The following is a 22,471-nucleotide window of genomic DNA, read 5'->3' on the forward strand; positions in this document are numbered from 1 at the left end:
ATTTCATTCATTCAGATCTAGGATGTGTTATTTGAGTGTCCCCTTTATTTTATTTGAGCAGTATATATATATATATATATATATATATATATATATATATATATATATATATATATGTATATATATATATATATATATATATATGTCCTTGTGTGTGTGTGTGAGTATAACTGTGAATTTCATGTGATCTATTGTGATTCATTGATATTTTTTAAACTTTGTCTTTTGGCATATGTATTTAAGCAAATAGAAGAGCCAGCGATACTATCACGGAGACATGCAAGGTAAGACCACCTTTACCGCCGTAACCACACATGCCAACGTTTACTGAAGATCGCAGAGTTGTGTACACCCTAATCAAAGCTAATGATTGTGCAAATTTTTTGCACAGAGTACGTTAAGAATTATGCCTGTCCAAAAGAAAACTATTTACCCGTCTTTTAGCTTGTATCTGGTCACTTTATTTAAAACTGTGAACAAATTATTTTGCGTATTGAGTATGTGACCTATTACGATTTTTTGATTTATTTTTTACTTTGTTTTAATGTTGACATATTCATTCAGGCATATTTTAAAGAGCTAAGGACGAACCACCTCCTTTATAAAGAGTTTCTCCCCCTTTCCATCCGTCTCAGTTGTCGGTGAGGCCGGCCGGGCGGATCCCACATTAGAGTGAAAGAGAAAAATAAAACGCAACACAACAATAACAACTTGGCCTTTACGTAGATTAAGATAACAAGCTCCCCTGTGGATATATAAGAACAAGGTGGGTGAATGGGAGTCGGGCTGTCGAGGAAACAAGGTTCCAGACCGGCTGGTGGTCTACACGCGTTGGTGTTAACATCAGCCAGGCGAGCTAATGCTAAGTCAGCGGTGTGTGCTAACGACGGTGCGGCCAGGGCCAGTTTCATCGAAACGGGGGATAAATGCAGGCGAACTGACTGCACCGCTGGGGGCAACACGGCTTTGTTAGACAAAATTACTCATTTAGACTACCACGATTTAAATACAACCGTCTGTTGTTACTAGACAGTTGAAACGAAAGTTACCCAGTTGCTACGGATATCGTCTGATTAGCAGGAACTATTCTTGTGTTACCGTGAAATCCTATTAAAAAATAAACAAGGCATATACCGTTGTAAGCGATGTTCCTCTTAATCTACTGTTTTGAAATCGTAGTTTAGCAACATTCTCCTAAACGTACGATGATTTGGATAAATCAGTTTCTTGTAAACCGTTCAACCGATAAAACGTTCCTCATCTTAACTAAGCTGAAGCGAAATCGTGTTATCAGGTTATAGTTCACATTGAGAGGCGGTTAGTAAATTGTTTTTGTGTTGATTTGATTAACCCTTAATGTTTTATTATATTATTCACACGCCAAGTAAAATGCCAAACTGAAATGTTAGCTTGATCTGTATTGTTACTGTGACAAGGAAGCAGAGTTGGGGCAACCGTTTGAAATGTGTTAAACCTGACTTATTACCCTTCCTGATATTAACAGTAGTGATGTCACAATGGAAACTTCATCTGCACTTTGTCCCTGTTTTTTTTTTATACAAATGTAGGCCAAGTTGGTGATTGAATTAAGTTATTTTGTCAATATTTTGGTAAGCTGGAGTACACAATAAAAGTTTAACAACCTAATGCCTCATTGTGAACTGTATGGGTGCCATACAGTACTTTTTGCTTTCATTCTCCCTCTATGTGCCTGTTACTGGTATCAACCAATGTTTTAAGCTATGTTACATTTTCAAAACAAAACATTTCTATCACACAGTTCTTATGGTTTAAACTAATTTAGTGAGATGCTAGAGAACGGGATCAGTGATTTCTCTGCCTTTATGGAGAAAGGAGTAACACAGTGCTACCCTTGCCCCACCTGTTGCTCTGTACAGCTCAAATGACAGATTTGGCTGTTGAGAAAAAATTCTGAACCTTGAAAATGCTGGCAGCGATGAGCTGGAAAGTAAAGGGGTGTCGTCTGTGGTTTTCTTTTTTAAATGATTCTGTCTTAATACCAGAGGTTTACTGATCAGGCTTTTCCTGGTTGGGCAAGTCAAAGTTTATTCATAAAGCACTTAAAAAACATCCAAAGTTATCCAAAGTGCTGAACAACATTAATCATACAAAACAGTGATGATATTTATTTAGCTTTTTTGGTTTAGTAACTTTGACCTGCAGATTTTTAATTAAAAAAAAACAATTATTATTTTTTTTTTTTACCCGATTGGAATGATCCTTCCGAGGACTATAACATGAGAAAGAATGAACTTGCTGCAGCTTTTTTAATCAAGATAGTATTAAATCTAACAGAAAATGAAGGAATTTCAATATTGACTTGATTAATGCATTAAAGCATTTGTCCCCAACCTTGATCTCATTTTTTTTTTTTACCCCTGAAAAGGTGCATGAAATTTCATGTTGTTGGTTGATTTCTTTTTACGCTGAAAATGGTAGGGTTTTTTAGCTTTGAAGAATTTAATCAATACTGTGGAAAGCAAATTCTCACTGAAGGGAAAAGTGGCTGATTTTGATCTGTGGCTGATTGGTGGACTACTATTCAAGACTATGGTTGGGAGGCCATGAGCACCATGTCTGTTAGGCAGCCCACTGCAGGCTGGCTACCTGAGCAGATAGCCCTTCTAATTTGCTCATATGAGCTTGGTGTACTTTTAGCTCTGTAAAATAGATAAAATGTATTATATTCTGCACCTTTACTCAGGTTTATTGTATATTTATGTGTTCCTGTGTATTTTAAGTCTAGGTAGTGTGTTTGTATTTAAGCAGCTGTGGAAATGTTTTTTTGCTTTTCTAGTAGGAATAGACCATGTTTTACATTTTTGTTGTAAATTCAGTGAATTTTTACTTGAGGTTATTATACTACACCTTTTTGTGAATATGTATTGTTATCATTGTCAAGTGTTGTATTTTCTCTTTATTGCCAGATGCCCTCAGCAATGAATGCAAACAGGACAGTGCAATCCGCCAGCCCAGACGTGGGATCCGCTCTAGGGTTAATGGGTGGCTGTGGACAGTCGGAGGTCCTGAAGCAAGTGCTGTGTATCATTGACAAGAAGGTCCGCAACATGGAGAAAAAGAAGGTGAGGGATTTTAACAGTCGGGACAAAGCCTGTTACTCTGAATCATCCTGAACCAACTGCATCACTTGCACTAAGTATGTTCTAACTTCATATGCTTGTTTGTTCATGTGTTTCTTGCAGAGCAAATTGGATGACTATAAAGTAAGGAAGAACAAGGGGGAAGGTCTCAACCAGGACCAGCTGGTGGGCACACAGAAGTTTTATCTTTCTGTGCTTGTTATTGTAGAACTTATACACTCATCTCATATTTGACTAGTTTTTAACAGTTTGTTCCTGTTCTCTTTGGTGTTCTTAGGAGGCTCTCTCCAAGTACCAAGAAGTCATGAACAACCTGGAATTTGCCCGGGAGTTGCATAAGACGTTTATTACATTAGGACAAGATGTAAGAGAGTTTTTTTTTTTTTTTTCAAGTTTTCTGAGTTGTGTTTATTCTCTCAGTTTTTTTAACTAATCCTCATCATCATCAGATCCAGAAGGTGGTGAAGAAGTCTGCACGGCGGGAGCAGCTGCAGCGAGAGGAGGCAGAGCAGAGAAGGCTCAAGACCGTCCTTGAGTTGCAGTTTGTCCTGGATCGGTTGGGTGACGAGACTGTACGGCAGGACCTGAAGCAGGGAGTGGGCGGCTCACCGCTTCTGACGGACGGAGACCTTGCTACTTTTGATGAGTTCTATAAGTTGGTGGGACCAGAACGGGATCAGAATGTGAGGTTGGTTGAAGACATTGGCGTGTCAGAGATGTTTTTTTTTTTTAACATAGCGATTCTGACAGCTAATCTTGATGCTCGCAGGTTGGCTGACCAGTATGAGGAAGCATCTGTGCACCTTTGGGACCTGCTTGAAGGGAAGGACAAGGCTGTGGTTGGAACAACATGTAAGCCTGGATCAATATATGGAAATCCACTTTAGCTTAGATTTTTCTCTTACAATGTCTCATTATGTTCAGATAGATTACGATTAGAAAGGGTTTCCATTAGCCTCTCCTGACTAAATATACACTGCTCAAAAAATAAAGGGAACACTCAAATAACACATCCTAGATCTGAATGAATGAAATATTCTCATTCAACTTTGTTCTGTACAAAGTTGAATGTGCTGACAACAAAATCACACAAAAATCATCAATGGAAATCAAATTTATTAACCAATGGAGGTCTGGATTTGGAGTTACACACAAAATTAAAGTGGAAAAACACACTACAGGCTGATCCAACTTTGATGTAATGTCCTTAAAACAAGTCAAAAAGAGGCTCAGTATTGTGTGTGTCCTCCATGTGTCTATATGACCTCCCTACAACGCCTGGGCATGCTCCTGATGAGACGGTGGATGGTCTCCTGAGGGATCTCCTCCCAGACCTGGACTAAAGTATCCGCTAATCGCCAAAGATTTCCCCCTGTTGTTTATTCCATTTGTACAACAGCTGTGAAATTGATTGTCAATCAGTGTTGCTTCCTGAGTGGACAGTTTGATTTCACAGAAGTTTGATTTACTTGGAGTTATATTGTGTTGTTTAAGTGTTCCCTTTATTTTTTTGAGCAGTGTAGTATATTATAATACAAATATTAAAAATGAGATCCGTGTAATTCATTAATTTTGCATTTAATTTTCTCTGTTGACTTTTAAGTGATCAGAATGCATTATCGGCAGCAAGATGGAAATATTAAAACTATTTTGCATCAGTCTGGTTTCTTTATGACTTCTGTAAGAAGTCTGGAGAGGCTGTTGGTCGTGGCAGCTTCCTGTCTGTCGGGTGTGACACTTGTTACTGTGTTTTCCTTAACCTTTTGCGCCAATTTCAATTCTTTAAGGAAAACATACTTTTGCAGTTGCACAATATATTCAGTCGTACAGGACTGCTTGGTTTCAATATCTGGTAGACTGTTTTATTTTGACAATCATATATTTTGTCAGTTGGAAGGACTCGGCCCCCTTGGGCCTCTGCCCTGTGTAGATTTTAGCTTCAGAGATGGGTAATCGGAACCAATATCATCATTGCAATATTTAACAATAAAATTATCATTGCATGCTTTACAATATTGTTCAGCCTTAATATGTATTTCAGTGATAATAAAATCTTGCCCTTTCAGTGTAATAAATGCAGAATGTTTACAAACTCAATTACTGTAGATAATCTCATAAATAATCAGGATTTCAGCTATGAAGAAAATAATAGGCTGTACTACATATGATTCCTTTAGAAGTACTGCTTTCATACGTTTTATTTTGCTCGTTTTTTTTGTTTTGTTAAGTCAGCTATCACTTTTAACTGGCCAGACAACCATCAGATAAGTTATTTATCAGTTGCAGCCTTACTGCAGGTTATGGTGAAATTAGGTTTGGACAAAACTGATTTTGTTATTGAAGATTGATGTAGTTGGGTGTCCAGCAGGTGATGGTGCAAATAGTTGGCAGGACATTTCATCAGATGGCTGGTGATGCGACTGTCATCATGATGCTTTTCATCATGTTATAGCTGACTGTAGGTAATTAGTCGGAGACTTCTGAAAGTAGCTGGTTTAAAAGTTTCTGCATCCATGATCAAGTCTTTGTGTTTAATGTAGCACTTGTTTTGATTAAACACTATGTGTGCAGTGACTGAATTTAAATAATCAGGTTTTGCGGATGTCTGCGTACTGCATTCTCAGCGGTCTGGTCTCAGGCTTCGTACTGCTGCATTCTGCTTCTGGGGCTGCAGGCTTATCCTGACTCAGCAGCAGGGCATGGTGCCAGGGGCCCTGTCGCCTGTGGTTCCCCTGGTCAGGTCTCTGAAGTTATGGTGAGATAATGGTGACCCAGTTCACTATTGTAACTCCCAGCAATCCATTTTGCCTCGTTGTGAGAAGTAGGGGTATAATTATAAAGACAACTGCTTTGTATGAAGAGCCACAAAGCAAAGGAAATACCTCTGGCATGCTTTGGTAAAGTGTTAATGAATTAATTCTAGGATGTCTTAATGTCACCAAGTTTGCAAGTCTTAACAGCAGTGCCAGATGGATATTTGACTGAGGCTTTAGGGTTTTACATTTGAAATCATCCAATAATGTTTGTTTTTTTAGAGCTGTGATTTTCCAAGTTTTGCAGAGATTTGGTTGGTGTTCAATCTGCTAAAGACACAATATTAAGTTTGGAGGTCAAATAACGCTCCTTTTTGTTTTTTTTGAATATTGGTTCTGGTGCGGAGTAAAAACAAATGAATTTCTTTTGTGTTTAATCCTTAAACAAGTGACCCTTTTTATATTTATGTTTAAAGTGGTCATTTAATCTGATCAACTTGTTTCTTCCCAGTCAGTGCCAAATTGAATCTCATAGAGAATCTGTGGAGGGAGCTAAAAATTAGGGTGATGGCAAGGAGGCCTTCCGGCCTCAAGATTTGGAGCCCTTCTTCAAAGATTAATCATCAAAATACCAGTAGAAACATGCAAAAAGCTGCTCGGCAATTTTTAATTGCTGTAATGCCATTAAATAATTTTTCTTTGTTTATTTAGAAGGGTATGAATCATTTTGACATTCCATTTTTGATACAATGTAAATATAACACATCTTTTTCCCCAAAATCTATACACTTTAGACATATTTTTATTTTGACTGATGCTGGTCTCATTTCATATCAGAAACAAACTTGTTGGTTGAATGAAAAAAACTATTTAAAAATAGCTATTTTATTTGTTTTGGTAAAATTAACTTTGACATTTATCACATACCAAAAAAAACAAAATGTAAAGATTTGCGGTATAAAGGATTCAGAGGAAAAACATAGCAGACAGACAATGTCGTTAACCCCATTTCTTCAGCAGCTTGAAGGGTAGCGTTGTCCCTACTATCAGCCCATCAGAGCCTGTCTTCTCTTTAGACACTAATGCATGGAGTTTGTGCTGCTTTGGTTTGCAACAAAACCTTGAAGAGCGTCTAAAACCATGTTCATCATCATGTATCTTGGCCTTTAAAAACTCTGAAGAAATGTTAGAGAACTAGGCTCCTTTGACAGTGAAGTAGACGCTTTTTCCATGTTTGTTTTAAAAGGTCTCCTCAGAAGGAGCCGACCAATGACAGCAGCTGAACTCCAATAATTGAGATTACCGCTGCTCACTGAGGCCAGTCCTCTCTCACAGCTGTAACCTTTTTTCATATTAAGAAAGTATATCAATTCATAAAACATCAACTGTTGCAGCAGCCCAAATTTCTTGAACGGTGTATATCTGTTCCTCTTGCAGCTTAAGCTATAAGTGTATTTAGAATACTCTTTCTAACATTTGAATGTTTTGCAGCAGTTAAATATAAAAAATATATCCCATAAACCATACACACGTTTCCTGGCAAAATGTACATTTATTTGTAAAGATTTGGAGTTTATAAAATAATGGTTTGACAGCTGTGGCGGTTTTGAAACTTTGTTCGATTTGCTACATGGTCTTGATTATTGATGCAGACTTTGTTATTCCTCTACTAGACAAGGCACTGAAAGAAACATTGGACCAGGTTCTGCTGAGTGGGTACTTTGACCGGATTCCATCTCACCAAAATGGAGTTTGTGAGGAGGAAGAGGAGGAAGGGCAGGCAGCGCCAGCTGTAGTAGCAGCGGCACCAGTCACCGAATCATCAGAGGCAGAAGAGCAGACAGCTGATCCAGGTAATCTTTTTTTTTTGTTTTGTTTTCCAGACTCCGGCTTGTTTTTAAAACTGTTTGTCATCTCGTGCTAATAAAATCCACACAGCTTTCTCCATTAACTGTTGAACTTTTACAGAAACTGAAGTCATGGAGGAATTTACAGAGGCCGTCACAGTGGAAACCACAGAAGTAAGATGCATGAAAATCCTGAAAAAGTTTTTATTTAAGTTTTTTTTTTTTCCAGGATTTTTTTCACTGACAACTGCCTTTTTCCTTTTAGTTCATAAACAGACAGTTCATTCCAGACAGTTCTTACAGCGGCAGTGAAAAAGAGCAGGGCGATGAATGGACCAGGGAACCTGAGGTGCGTAGAGAAACGTTGGCTTTTTATGGCAAGGTATTTAGATGTTTAATTTAAAACACACTCTGTTGAAAATTCATTCAAATGATCAACTTCATTTTTGTGTCTTATGGTTTTCGAGCAACATTACATTACATCAGATTTTACATAAAGTTTTGAACCATCAACATTTTTACTGTTTATAAAAAGCTGACGTATTGCTAGGTGCCTATCTTCCCTCCATCTAGTGGGAACAAGTTGAGACAGTGAGGCCAGATGTGTCCACAAATAGGAGACATTTTTCAGGTGTTTTATCCACCCTGTGTAGATAGCTTGGACGCTTCTTCAGACAGCGGTCTGCTGTCATGTTTTCAGGAAGTACTGCTGGAAGCAGTGACTTTCTTTTGGTTCACCTCCTACGATGTCCTTTTTCGTAATGTTTATTGCACAAATACGTCTGTAATCCATCTTCCATCAGTGGAGAGCAATTTGCAGATACATCTTAACAAATTATAATATAATCCAAAGATTTTATTTCAGTAAGTCAGTTTTAAGGTGAATCTCATAGATTCATTACACACAATGGGAGATATTTTAAGTGTTTGTTTTTTATAGTTGTGGCTTACACCTCAGAAAATGAATTGCGCTAAAGCAATTAAAGGTCATTTTTAATAGAAATGTTATGTTATCGAGCAGTTATGGTGTGCACAATGAGAGTCATAGAAAGAAAAGTCAATTGAAAAGGTTGGTCTTAGGTATATAATTTTGCAAGAAACCAGATTTTTGGTTTTTTATTAGTTGTAAGCCACAATCATTCAAATGAACAGAAGTACTCACAACTTGGTTTTCCTCTATGAATAAAATGGGAGTATAACTTTGAAAACAAATGATAGTACTGTGTTGCACGACATAAGTCAAAAATAATTTGGGAATCTTTGTAATCTTGCAAGCCAGTGAGAATTTGGCTCGTAAGATTTCAGATTTCTTTATCACTGCGGTTTCCTTTGTTTTACCAACACTAAGCTGAGTAGGAGTAAACACTCAAAGGATGTGAATTTATAAACGGTTTATATGAATTAAACATTTCATCCTTCTTGCAGGCTGTTAGTGCCTTGCAGCAACAACAACCTGTACAGCCTACAGCTCCCCCTGTTGCTTTGGAGACCCATCCCATGAACCTCGCCTCTCCCGTCCCCCCGACTGACCCCATGGTCCGCAAGCAAGTGGTGCAGGACTTAATGGCACAGATGCAGGGAACTTACAACTTCATGCAGGTTAGGTGGGGTTGTTGTGCAACACTGTTTGATATTGTTGGTGGATGTTTGTGCTAAGTACTTCTGTTCTCAGGACTCCATGTTGGAGTTTGATGGACAGCCCATCGATCCTGCCATTGTGTCAGCACAGCCAATGAAACCTGCTCAGACCATGGACGTGTCCCAGATGGTTTGTCCTCCAGGTATGTTGGACAAGATTAAATGTCGTCATGTAGTTTAGTGTGGAAGTCCAGTTCTGTTTGATTAACGTACAATTGTTGCAGTTCACCCCGAGTCCCGGCCAACACAACCCACCTCTGTTCCTGTACAGCCTGAGCCCACACAAGTGAGTATTTACAAATGAACACGATGCAGGTTGCCATAGTGACGCCAACATTAAATGAGTGTGTTTCCAGGTCCCTATCATCTCGTCGACACCGCCCCCGTTGTATCAAACCTCTCACACACCAGATCCTCGACCCTCAACAGACCCCATCGACCCCATCCAGGTAAGCCAGCCCGCTCACTGATTTCTGGGGGGGGGTTGTTGGACCATCAGTCCTGCAGGAACCATCGGGTTTTTGTCAAACTAAATCCTATTTTATAAGATTGATAAAGTATTCATACCCTTTGAACTTCTTTACATTTTGTAAAGTTATAGCCACAAATATTGTGTTTTATTTAGATTTTTTGGAATTAAACACAAACTAGTTCTTTTAGTAGATCAGTGAAGCGGAAGGACTGATGATGGTTTTCAAATTTTTCCAAATAAAAAATCTGTGAAGTGTAGTGTGCATGAGCGTTTAACCCCCTTTGCTCTGATATCCCTAAACAAAAATTTAGTTCAAACACTTTCTTCTAGAGGTCAGCTAATTAGTAAATACAGTCTGCTTGTTTGTAATTTTATTTTGGAGTAAATCAAGCTGTTCTGTGAAGGCCTCAAAGGTTCTTAGAGAACATTAGTGATCACAAGGCATGACCAAGAAGCACACCAGACAGGTCAGGGATCAAACATTATCGCAGGTTTGAACATCTCCCAGAGTTCTGTGAAACCCATCTAACAATTGGAAAGAGTGTGGCATAACTGCAAAACTACCAAGACACGGTCCTGATTTTAAATATTAGGCCTGGCAAGGAGAGCAGTAATCAGAGAAGCAGACATATGACCCATGGTAACTTTTGAGGAGCTGCAGAGATACACAGCTCAGGTGGTAGAATCTGTTCAAAGAACAACTATTAGTTATGCGCTTTACGACTCTGGTCAGTGTTCGAGAAAACCATAGGAAGTCCTGTTGGCAAATTTACAGATCTCTGCAATCATGGAAGAATGTAATCTGGTCAGATAGACCAAAACACATTTTTTGGTGTACATACTGGGTGGGAAAGAAAACTAACACTGATAGTCACCTTGAACACACCACTCCCAGAGCTGCCGTGGAATGGTTTCGAGGAATATTCATGTTAGAATGGCTCAGTCAAAGTCCAGACCTAGATCCAATTAAGAATCTGTAACAAGCCTTAAAATCTAATGTTGCTCTCCAGCCAGTTTGGTTGAGCTTACAATATGAATGTTTAAAAGCTTCTCTCTATTGCCCTTTCCCCACTGGCTCTGCTTATGCCAGCTCCACTCCACTCAGCCTGTTTTGCGATCATTTCCAGATTCCCCATCGGGGATGAGCAATGTGATGTGAACAAACGGCTGTTCACTGATTGACCATGAGCGAGGTCAGCCGTATGTCAGCGGCATGAGAAAGTGTTCGCTGAGGAAGTGGAGAGAATGGCAAACCACAGATTTTACCACACACCTCTAAAAAACTCAAAAGCAACTTCAAAAATATTATACACCACAATGGATGGAGCGGGTCAAACCGAAAGCCATGGCGGTGTTTCGAAATCACCGACTGCATTTATGGCCATCTTCTGGCCAGTTGTGGACGGGAGGGTGGTCTGGACTTCGCAACCTCAGTTGTTTAGGACATGATGTGTGACGGTCAGTGTTTTACTTTGCACAGCACATGACGCCGACAGTTGGAGGCAGTGGTTCAAGCCACACCTCCAGCTGTCAATGGAAACACAAAAGGTTTCGTGCAGAGTGGAGAGGAGCCTTGCGGTGCTGGAACCGTGAATGAAAGAGGCATTAATGTGCAGAGCTGGTAGAAACATGCCGTACGCGACTGACAGCATGAAATATGGTTCTACAAAAGTTTTGGAAGTAACCCTAACCCAACCCAACAAGATGCTAAGCATGTGGCTATAATGTGACAAAATATTAAAGGTTGAAGAGATATGAATACTTTTAGAAAGTTTCACTATTTCCAGCAAGTCACTGCCAGTTCATTATCTGCACCTCAGATGTAATGCTCCCACTTTCCTAATATATCAGTAAGCAATGAATGGTTATGATGGAGATCGTTGGAAGATCTCACCTCTTTTGGAATAGCTCTGTCCTCACACTGGATGACCTTGGCAAGCAGAAGGTCTTCAAGGAATTTGCTGCCTTTGCAGAAATATTGTCAAGAAAAAGTCTGACCACCTCACCAGTTGTGGAATCTGTCTCGTTTACAGCCTGTGAAATGAGACCTATGCTATAGGACTAACAGCTGTCATTATGTGCTGGTTACTTGCTGCTTTTTAGTAAAGAAACATTTTACAGAAGGAGAAGACCGGTGCCATTCTAATCATTTATCAAGTGAAAATCTCATTCGCAGCAGAAACACTAATCAGTCCCAAAAATCCAGAAATGAACACTCAGCATTTCAGCAGTAGCAAACATATTCATCCCAACCCTAAATGTAATGTGTGTTGTGTCTCCCTCTACAACAGACCTCCATGTCATTGTCGTCAGAGCAGCCTCCCCCCTCCACAGCTCTCCCACCTGCCTCACAGACGCAGGTTTTCCAGCCTGTTTCCAAAGCTCCTCACACCAGTGGCATCAATGTCAACGCAGCTCCATTCCAGTCCATGCAAACAGTAAGGCTGTGATGATACTTCCTGTTTCTCTGTTTAAGCACCAAACAAGTCTCGCACTGCAAAAGAATGCCTTTAGTGACTGAATGCAAACTCTTGCTTATCTTGTGTGTTTGTCTGCATTGCTCTGCATGACATAATGTCATTACCTGCTGAGGCCCACATTGGCTCTTTATCTGAGTGCTGCCAAAGATTCGGCTTTAGAGACTTAGCAAAAAGTTAAAGAGTGCACATTTGCAGGGAAAACATGGATGCCTGTTTTTTTTTTTTTTCATTGTTAGCTTTTTATTTTTTCCATCATAACGAAGCCAAACGCACTGTTTTGCCATTTCGTGTTAAAAAGCCAGATGCTGCAAAGAGAGCGGTATTCCTCATAGTTTAGAAGGTGTCCATGCTTGTAGCTCCAGATAGTTATTTTCATTACCTTGACCAAGATTGAGCGACACATTAAAAAGGTTGAAAGAAAAAAAAGGCAAGCACAAGGCACCTTAGGAAGCAGCGGAGAGTTGCCAAAGAGTGATGACAGTGTGTTTGTATCGTATTCTGACATCAGTGCATAACACTATGTCCGTCGTAATTTATTGCGTCTGGAAGAGGAAGTCAGGAGAACTCTATGGAAGGATTTAAAAGCTATTTGTCCCAAGCCCAGTCTGCCTCAAATTGAAACACAACAACTAGTAGCGTTCAGATAGAGGTCATAATCGTCACTCTGGTTATGACCTGCTTTGTTATTCTGATATGCAAAGTCAAGAGTTAGCATGTCCCTCCCAAAAATTGTTTATATTAGCTAGCCATGCAGTAGTTGCACAAGTCTTGTCTCTACATAATCAGTGTGTTTTACTCAGGAAGGTGTAACTGCTCTGCAGTAATGTTGCTGTCAAAATGTTAAATGACACCATTTGTCAGGCAACTCAAACGCTGCAAGTCTGTCTGCAGTGAGTTTCTCACAACAGGTTGTTTGACCTTTTAAAATTTTACTTCAAACTATTTGTACAACTTTTATGGATGGGGGGAAAAAATGTAATACTGATATGTAATCAGGCTGCAGTCAGACTCTCTCAGACAAGAAGAAACAATTAGTTGCAGCAGAAAGTTAATATTATCCTGGCCTAAAATGCTTGAAATTGTTTGGAGAGCAGTTATGGAAGTCATGCGATTTGTGGACACCAGCAGACATTTTGAACAGAGGACACATAAAACATAAAAGCCATTGAAATATAAATAATTCTCCTGCCTGAAGAACTTTTGCTCACAAATGGCACCTATTGCCTTGCTGGTCTGACTGCTTACTCCCTGCCTGAGCCATCTGTAGTAGCTGTGGTATGAACCGTTGTTTTCTCTTCTCTCAGGTTTGGTTTGTTCATTTGTCGTGCAAAAAATGCTTCCAACAGTCATACGGTTATTTTCTGGGTGGGTCTCCTTCACTGTTAACTTCCACAGAACTCACCTGTGCTTAATGCATACATTGTAATTGTAGAAAGAAATGCTTATTGCGTCTTTTTTTCTGATGCCAATAAGTGACCAAATGTGACTTGTGTTAAAATGCCTTTTTTAATTAAGAAAAAGGCCATTGTTCTATGTACACCAATATCCTATCAGATGCTGTGGATCAAGATATGTCAGCAGGCGTCTATTAAACTAATTTCTTCCTTTTTTTTAGAGAAGTGTAGCTAAGAAGATGTTTTGTTGTCAGAAGGTGCTTTCTAAATAACGTCCTTTTAGAAAACAATGGGAAGCCTGATTATGAGTTATTAAGGTTTCATATTTTAAATGTTTATTGGTTTTATGACTGAAATAAAATTTCAAAGTGAGTATTTTTGCATTGTAGCATTTTAGCTGTTTTCATGCCAATGTACAGCTGTTTTTTTCCATCCAGGAATGTGATGAAAGACTACATATAGGGTGGATTAATAACACACTATGTACATGAAGCTTCTGCTTGCTCTGTGTGCTCCTTTTGTGTTGTATGTTTGTGGGTTTCTTATACTGTACATGCAGTAAGCGGAGAACACGGTGTGCATCACACCTAATGAACTTGTGAGCTTTCCTCTGGGTTTGGCCTCACCTCAATGTGGCCTTTGTTTGTCCCATTAGGTGTTCAACCTTAATGCCCCAGTCCCGCCAGCTAATGAGACGGAGGCCCTGAACCAGGCCAACCAGTACCAAAACAGCTACAATCCAGCTTTCAGCAGCCAGTCGCAGCATTCTGTGGAGCAGTCAGAGATTCAGTCTGAGCAGCTACAGTCTGGTGGGCAAATTCTCTGCATTGCTCCGGCAGCTCTATTATTACATTTTTTTATGTGGGCGACAGCTGCATGACTTACTCATGTTTTGTTGATGCCTATACCCACTTGTTTTTCCAGTAGTCGGTGCCTTCCACTCCCAAGACCAGACTGGAGGCCACCAGCAGCCCCCTCAACAGGGTCCAGGCTTTGGCAGACAGAGTCAGTCCTTCTACAACAGCAGAGGCATGTCTCGTGGTGGACCCAGAAATGCCAGGGGCATGATCAATGGCTACAGAGGCTCTTCCAACGGATTCAGAGGTGAGTTCATCTGCAACCAATATACATTTTTTTTTACCCCCTCCTAAATGTGGAATATGGCACAATACTTGAATCCTCTTTGTTATACAAATTCAAAAATACTTTATTAATCCCAAAGGGAAATTAAATGTTGTAGCTCATTATGAAAGTTTCTTCAAAGAGCCGTTGTAAATGCTGATGGCTGTGGGCAGGAAGGATCTCCTGTAGCGCTCCGTCTTACAGCAGATCTGAAGAAGCCTCTGACTGAAGACACTCTGTTGTTGTAGGACAGTCTCATGAAGAGGATGCTCAGGGTTCTCCATAATGTTCTTCATTTTATGAAGAATCCGTCTTTCCACAATGATCTCCAGAGGAGTCCCTGGCTCTGATGCTGCTTCCCCAGCAGATGATGGCAGAAGAGATCACGCTCTCCACAACAGACTTATAGAAGATATGCAGCATCTTGCTGCAAACACCAAAGGACGTAAGCTTCCTCAAGAAGTACAGTCTGCTCTGTCCCTTCTTGTAGATGGCTTCACAGTTGCATCTCCACTCTAGTCTGTTGTCCAGGTGAACACCGAGGTATTTATACTCCTCCACCACCTCCACTGCTTCTCCCATGATAGAAATAGTTTTTGACTTATTCCTGTTTCTCTTAAAATCTACAATCATCTCCTTTGTTTTAGTCACGTTCAAAATGAGATAATTGTTTCCACACCATGCCACAAAGCGGTCCACCACCTTCCTGTACTCAGCTTCTTGTCCATCTCTGATCCACCCCACGACTGCAGAATCATCCGAGTATTTCTGCAGATGACAGGAGTCTGTCTTGTACTGGAAGTCTGAGGTGTACAGAGTGAAAAGGAATGGTGAGAGTACAGTCCCCTGTGGTGCTCCTGTGCTGCTGACTACCTGGTTAGACTCGCAACCCTTCAGTCTCACAAACTGTGGTCTGTTTGTCAGGTAGTCTTTGATCCAGGAGATTGTTGAGGCCTCCACCTGAGTCTTCTGGAGTTTCTGACAAAGCAAATCAGGTTGGATTGTATTAAATGCACTCGAGAAATCAAAGAACATGATCCTCACATTGCTGCTGGCTTTGTCCAGATGACAGTGGGTTTGTTGAAGCAGGTGTATGATGGCATCTTCAACTCCACAGCGATCAGCAAACTGAAAGGGGTCCTGATGGTTTACTGTTTGCTTACTCAGGTGGGCCAACAGGAGTCTCTCTAGGACCTTCGTGATGTGAGATGTTAGGGCAACAGGTCTATAGTCATTGAGGACTGATAGGTGAGTTTTCTTTGGTACCAGAACAAGACAGGAGGTCTTCCACAACACCGGAACCTTCTTCAAGATCGGGCTTTTGATTTGGTGACCTGAGACTTACCATTGAAAAGAAGTTGGACTGTTCATTTTAAGCTTTTATGCTTTAGTTTATCATTTCTGTCATAATATGTATATTTACTTTAGCTATGGTGGCGAGTTTGACATTTCCTGAACTTCAGCTTAGCAGCATTGTCAGAATGTCTGTCATCATTCTGTGTGGTTGACTTTACGGTGAGTCATGGCTCAGGCCACCAGAGTCCTGTCAGACTGAAAAGCTGCTGCTTTCGACTCTAAACTGGGCTGAACTGTGTTCAGTCTTGGGGGGAAAAAAATTGCATATATAAATTTATTTAAAAAAAATTTTTTAAGCGAATGATTTGAGTAATCGGCAGCTCACAAGGATTAAAGACAGCAACTTGCCCCCATTTAGCTTTTTCTGTTATCGGCAGAAAGAGGCTCTCAGTCTTGCTGCCGAAATGTCTTGACACATCGTAGAAAATAATTCAATGGCTGTAAATATTTTGCTCTCAGGCTTACGTCTGATATGTTGTTCATCATCGCTATTCTGGAGCTAAGCGCAAGTCTTTGTGTTTTTCAGGTGGTTATGATGGTTATCGGCCTCCCTTCGCCAGCACTCCCAACTCTGGATACGGACAGCCCCAGTTCAACACACCTCGGGACTACTCGAATGGGAATTACCAGAGGGTATGAAAGAAGCTTAGGTCTTCACGCTGGCTTTGTGAAAACAAAATGTGCTGTCGGAAAAGTTTCTAAAGTGTTTCTTTATTCTTTGCGGCTAATCAAGGACGGTTACCAACAGAACTACAAGCGAGGAGCTGGCCAAGGACCCAGAGGAGTTTCAAGAAGCAGCACTCAAGCAATGCGAACCTGAAATGGCCTTTTTAAAATGACTGTGACTGAAAGATTTGCACCACACTGAAAAATTAAAAATTCATAAATTCATTCTCCCCCCACTCACGTTTGCTCTGATTTCTTTGTTCCTTATCAGTGGTATTTTTACTTTCTGTCTCTACAATCAAAGTGGTGCGAGCTTTGATATCTGGAAATAATAAATCATTTAAAGCTCAAAACACACAAGGTAAGCTGTGAACCCAATCCCTGGTTTACACAAGCTGTGTGTACCAACAGTCCTGTAAACTTGAAAGATTCCATAAGTTATATATATATATTTTTTATTACCAAATGCACCTGCCACTGCTGGTCCAAATTGTGGGAGTTTCTTTCCCTTCTTTGGTTCTTTTCTGTCATTTTGGTTCAAAGAAAGAAGACATTTTTTGTTAACGAGCTCCCCTTGTTTGTAAATTGATGTTGCTTCAAGAGTTTCAATAAAGTTGTGTTGCATAATCATGTTTTAGCTTTGATTTTGATTTTTTTTTTACTTGGAGGGAAAGATTTTATGTTTGGTAGGATTCCAGGGACAGTTCTAAGTATTTTAACATATGAAAATGGGTCAAACTGTTAAGGAGCTTTGTTACATGCTTGAAGGAACTGTAAAATGTGGTTTTCATTTTAATGTTGGCTAGAAGCTGCCGCACATCTAGATGAAAATCACCTGAAAATGTCCTATACCTTCCAACAGAAGTAATGCCAATGAGTTAGGCTAAACATGTCACACTTTCCATATGTTCAGTGTTTTAAAAAATATATGAAGAAACGATCTAATGCCTCTGGACTGGAAGACTAGAGTGTTGGTCCCCTTTCATAAGAAGGATGACCGGAGGGTGTGTTCCAACTGTAGGGGGATCCCACTCCTCAGCCTCCCTGGTAAGGCCTACGCCAGGGTATTGGAGAGGAGAGTCCGACCGATAGTCGAACCTCGGCTTCAGGAGGAACAGTGTGGTTTTCGTCCCGGCCGTGGAACACTGGACCAGCTCTATACCCTCTACAGGGTGCTCGAGGGTTCATGGGAGTTTGCCCAACCGGTTCACATGTGTTTTGTGGACCTGGAGAAGGCATTCGACTGTGTCCCTCGTGATGCCCTGTGTGAGGTGCTCCAGGAGTATGAAATCGGGGGCCCTTTATTAGGGGTCATCCGGTCCCTGTACGAGCGGAGCAGGAGTTTGGTCCGCATTGTCGGCACTAAGTCGGACCTGTTCCCAGTGCATGTTGGACTCCGGCAGGGCTGCCCTTTGTCGCCGGTCCTGTTCATAACTTTTATGGACAGGATTTCTAGACGCAGCCAAGGGCCGGAGGGGGTCTGGTTTGGGGACCAGTGGATTTCGTCTCTTCTTTTTGCGGATGACGTGGTCCTGCTGGCCCCCTCTAGCCAAGACCTACAGCATCCGCTGTGGCGGTTCGCAGCCAAGTGTGAAGCGGCTGGGATGAAGATCAGCTCCTCCAAGTCCGAGGCCATGGTTCTCGACCGGAAAAGGGTGGCTTGTCCTCTTCAGGTTGGAGGGGAGTTCCTGCCTCAAGTGGAGGAGTTTAAGTATCTCGGGGTCTTGTTCACGAGTGAGGGAAGAATGGAGCGGGAGATCGACAGACGGATCAGTGCGGCTGCCACAGTAATGGGGGCGCTGTGCCGGTCCGTTGTGGTGAAGAGAGAGCTGAGCCGAAAAGCAAAGCTCTCAATTTACTGGTCGGTCTACGTTCCTACCCTCACCTATGGCCATGAACTTTGGGTCATGACCGAAAGAACGAGATCACGGATACAAGCGGCTGAAATGAGCTTCCTCCGTAGGGTGGCCGGGCGCTCCCTTAGAGATAGGGTGAGGAGCTCAGCCATCCGGGAGGGGCTCGGAGTAGAGCCGCTGCTCCTCCACATCGAGAGGAGCCAGTTGAGGTGGCTCGGGCACCTCAACTGCCTCCTGGACGCCTTCCTCGGCAGGTGTTCCAGGCACGTCCCACCGGGAGGAGGCCCAGGACACGCTGGAGGGACTATGTCTCTCGGCTGGCCTGGGAACGCCTTGAGCTCCCCCTGGAGGAACTGGAGGAGGTGTCTGGAGAGAGAGGGACGTCTGGGCGTCTCTGCTGAGTCAGCTGCCCCCGCGACCTGGTCCTGGATAAGCGGAAGACGACGAACGAACAATCTAATATTCCAAATGAGAACTCTTCCCTCAAATCTCTTTCAGAAATAATTTCCTGTTTCTATGATGACCTTATGGTTTATCAGCTCTTACGAATTAACTGAATGCATTTCTTACATCTTTAAAATATTTTTTTTTTATATGGATGAGATGTTTTTCAGATTGCAGAGCAAAGATACTGCTTTAATAGTGAAGTATTAGCTTCAAAATAATCCAGATAAAGGTAAAATGGTAAATTGAGATGGCTGGGGCATCCCTTCTGAGATTTTTCATCCCACTGAGAGGCCCCAGGGAAAACCTGGAACTTGCTGGAGAGACCTTAATATCCCTTCTGGCCTTGATGCCCCAGATAGAACCGGAGAGTTAAAGGGACGTCGAGTTTTTTCCTGGACCCAATCTTGGTGAAGCAGAAGAACATGGATGGATAAAACATGCCAACAAGCCCAACTGTTAAAACTATTACAATTAAAAGGTACCATTTACTACAATAAAGCCTTTTTTTAAAATACAAGAACCATGCATTTATTTTCTTCAACCTAATTGTTAAATAGTTTAACTGTAGAGATTAGGAATCTTAAAATTGTTGGCACACATTGCAAAGTAAAAATAAAAAACCCAAATTACTCTTTTATGTTTAAAGTCTTGCTGAAAAAGAAAATGTTTTTGATCTTGTCTTTGTAATCTTTAGAGGCGATTTGTAAGAATAAGTACAACAGTACATTGTTTTGTACTGTCAAAAGATCCTAATTATCCTTGTAAACTTTTATACTCAAAACACGAGGAAAGAAAATTGTCAGTGCCTACTGTATTTGCATTAATTTGTATTTTTTACTTATTTGTTTAGATGATCACTTTTACTTTAAAGAATAACGTTTCTTGTATTTTTTTTATCCAAATTATAAAAAAGTACTTAACCACGTTGGTTCATAGTGTGGCAAATATCTAAATTAGAATAAAGAAGCTAAAAATATAAACAGTTACATAACCCGTTTCTACGTTCACTTAATGTTACATGCCGCTGTTTCCCCTGCCAATATGGCGGCTCGTTGACGTATCCCAGCAACAGGCTGAGGCTTTTCCTGCGCCGTCGTCGTGCCTTTTCTATTCAAGTGTAAAGAATGTGCGTTCTTCTTCTTCTGTGTTATTTTTTGGCAGTTGACAAATAACGTTATGATGTGCATTACCGCCACCGACTGGTATGGAGTGTGGTTCTTCATGGTTTTAAATCTTATTTACTATTACAACAATCAAATTCTATTTATTAATTTAGTGCTTTTGAAAAATCTAATTATAATTTCAATATGCTTGCTACCTAAACTTCTTTGCAAAGTATCTCTCAAAATAAAATTTCCTTTAATACCTACAAATTCTCTCCTTAAAATTGTTCTTTCTTGTTCATATTTCTGACATTTCAATATTACATGTTCTATTGTTTCCTCCTCTCCACAATGATCACATTTTCCTGTATTATGTTTCTTTATCTTGAACAATGTAGAATTAAGTCCTGTATGTCCTATTCTTAATCTTGTAATTAATCTTTCCTCTTTTCTGCTCCTTCTTCCAGTTCTTACTTCTCCTACTATCTTGTTGATTCTGTAAAACCATCTTCCTTTCTTTTCTTCATCTCACCTTTTTTGCCACTCTTTCCTGATTCTCTGTTTAATTATATTTCTTGCCTCTGACCTACTAATATTTATTATAAAGCTAATGTTGTTTTGTGTTGCCTTCTTTACTATCCTGTCCGCCATCTCATTCCCTCCAACTCCTACATGTGCTCTGGTACCCATAAAAACACTAATATTAATCCCATTCTTTGTATTCTAAATAAAGTATGTTTTATTTCTTAATTTTATTACTTTACTACAATCTTTTGTCCACCATGGCACAATTTTTTTATCGTTCTTTCTTCCTCTTTTTTTTATTGATTCTTCTGCAGCCTGTAAGATTTTTTTACAGATATTTATATTTAAACTATTTATATCAATTGACTCATCTATTTCTTCCAATTTCTTTTGACTTAAATATTTTAATTTTTTCCAATCAGCCTTATTAAAGTTCCATCTTTTATATAATCCTGTATTCTGGTTATTTATTAATATTCCTGTTATGATTTTAATGGGGTAATGATCACTGCCTACTGTTGTATCTTTGTCAATGTCCCACTCACAGTTATTGGCTAAACAATTTGATACTATTGTTAAATCAATCACAGACTCTGTACCTGTTTTTACATTAATTCTTGTTCCTCTTCCATCATTTATACATACCAATTTTTTTATTTCCATTATTTCTTCAATAACTTGTCCATTTTTATCATTACATTTTCCCCATAATGTGCTGTTAGCATTAAAATCTCCACACCAGATTACTTTTCCTTCTAAATACACCATTAATTCATCCATCAACTCAAATGATAATATTTTACATGGATTATAAAAATTTATTATCTTACATTTTTCTTTTTTATTGTAAATTTCAACTACTATGTATTCTAAATGTTTACCTTTTCCTAATATCTGATATTGTATCCCTTCTTTTATAAATATTCCACATCCTCCTCCACTTCCTTCTTGTCTATCCCTTCTGATACTATTGTACCCTTTAAACACAAAATCTAGGTTTGGTTTTAACCACGTCTCCTGTATACATATAATTTCTGGTTTTTCTTCAATTCCATCTATATACCATTTAAATTCCTGTCCATTAGCGATTAAGCTTCTTTCATTCCACTGTAATATTATCATATATTTCTATCAGCTGGGGTTCCTCTTTGCCTCCCATCTGTTTCCAACTTTTTATTAATGTTTTCCCAAGATCCTTCTTTAAACCCTAAGAACTTTTCTGCTCCTCTGACTATTATTTTAATCTTTTCTGTTTTGTGTTTAGCCTGTTCAGTGCAGTTAATGACATAAGCTATGAATAATATCAGTTTTTCCACAGACATTGTAACATTTTCCTCTGATTCTACTTTTCTTTGTTGATAATCTAGAATCCTAATTTGACCTTCATCCCTTGATCTTTCTTTCTGTACATTTTTGACTGCTTCAGCATAGCTTATGTTTTTAGTCATCTTAATTTGTTGAATTTCTTTTGCTTTCTTCCTTACCTCACAACCCCCAAATGTTACTCTATGTTGCCCTCCACAATTGCAACATTTTTCCTGCACTTCTTCCCCACAATCTTCAATTCTGTGATCTTCTCCACATTTTGGACATCTTTGTTTTCCTTTACAGACAGCTGCTATATGACCATATCTCTGACATTTAAAACATCTTAGTGGTGGAGGAATGAAAGGCCTCACAGAAAAACTCA

General features: G+C 39.9%; 1 protein-coding gene across 3 annotated transcripts; it reads left to right on the plus strand.

Annotated features, from left to right (window-relative positions):
* The first annotated feature begins 621 nt into the window (after nt 1–621).
* On the plus strand, nt 622–17,482 carry caprin1b (cell cycle associated protein 1b). Of its 3 annotated transcripts, none has more exons than XM_047354029.1 (18): nt 622–766; nt 2,949–3,104; nt 3,225–3,287; nt 3,400–3,486; nt 3,572–3,810; nt 3,892–3,974; nt 7,549–7,728; nt 7,844–7,896; nt 7,988–8,071; nt 9,148–9,321; nt 9,395–9,503; nt 9,585–9,646; nt 9,717–9,809; nt 12,124–12,270; nt 14,362–14,515; nt 14,631–14,810; nt 16,711–16,817; nt 16,918–17,482. In XM_047354029.1, the coding sequence occupies exons 2-18, from the start codon at nt 2,949–2,951 to the stop codon at nt 17,002–17,004; spliced, it is 2,058 nt and encodes a 685-aa protein (XP_047209985.1). In that variant the 5' UTR covers nt 622–766; the 3' UTR covers nt 17,005–17,482. The 3 variants fall into 3 exon arrangements, with proteins under 3 accessions (XP_047209985.1, XP_047209994.1, XP_047210003.1); XM_047354038.1 differs by having other exon boundaries at nt 14,634–14,810; XM_047354047.1 differs by lacking the exon at nt 12,124–12,270.
* Nucleotides 17,483–22,471: the final 4,989 nt, after the last annotated feature.

This window comes from Girardinichthys multiradiatus, chromosome 2 (assembly GCF_021462225.1).
Source record: "Girardinichthys multiradiatus isolate DD_20200921_A chromosome 2, DD_fGirMul_XY1, whole genome shotgun sequence".
Lineage (NCBI taxonomy): Eukaryota > Metazoa > Chordata > Actinopteri > Cyprinodontiformes > Goodeidae > Girardinichthys > Girardinichthys multiradiatus.

Coding starts and splice junctions, on each gene's coding strand:
- caprin1b (XM_047354029.1), top strand. CDS start 2,949: ATGCCCTCAGCAATGAATGCAAACAGGACAGTGCAATCCGCCAGCCCA. Junction 3,975..7,548: donor GGCTGTGGTTGGAACAACAT/GTAAGCCTGGAT, acceptor TTCCTCTACTAG/ACAAGGCACTGAAAGAAACA. Junction 9,647..9,716: donor TACAGCCTGAGCCCACACAA/GTGAGTATTTAC, acceptor GTGTGTTTCCAG/GTCCCTATCATCTCGTCGAC.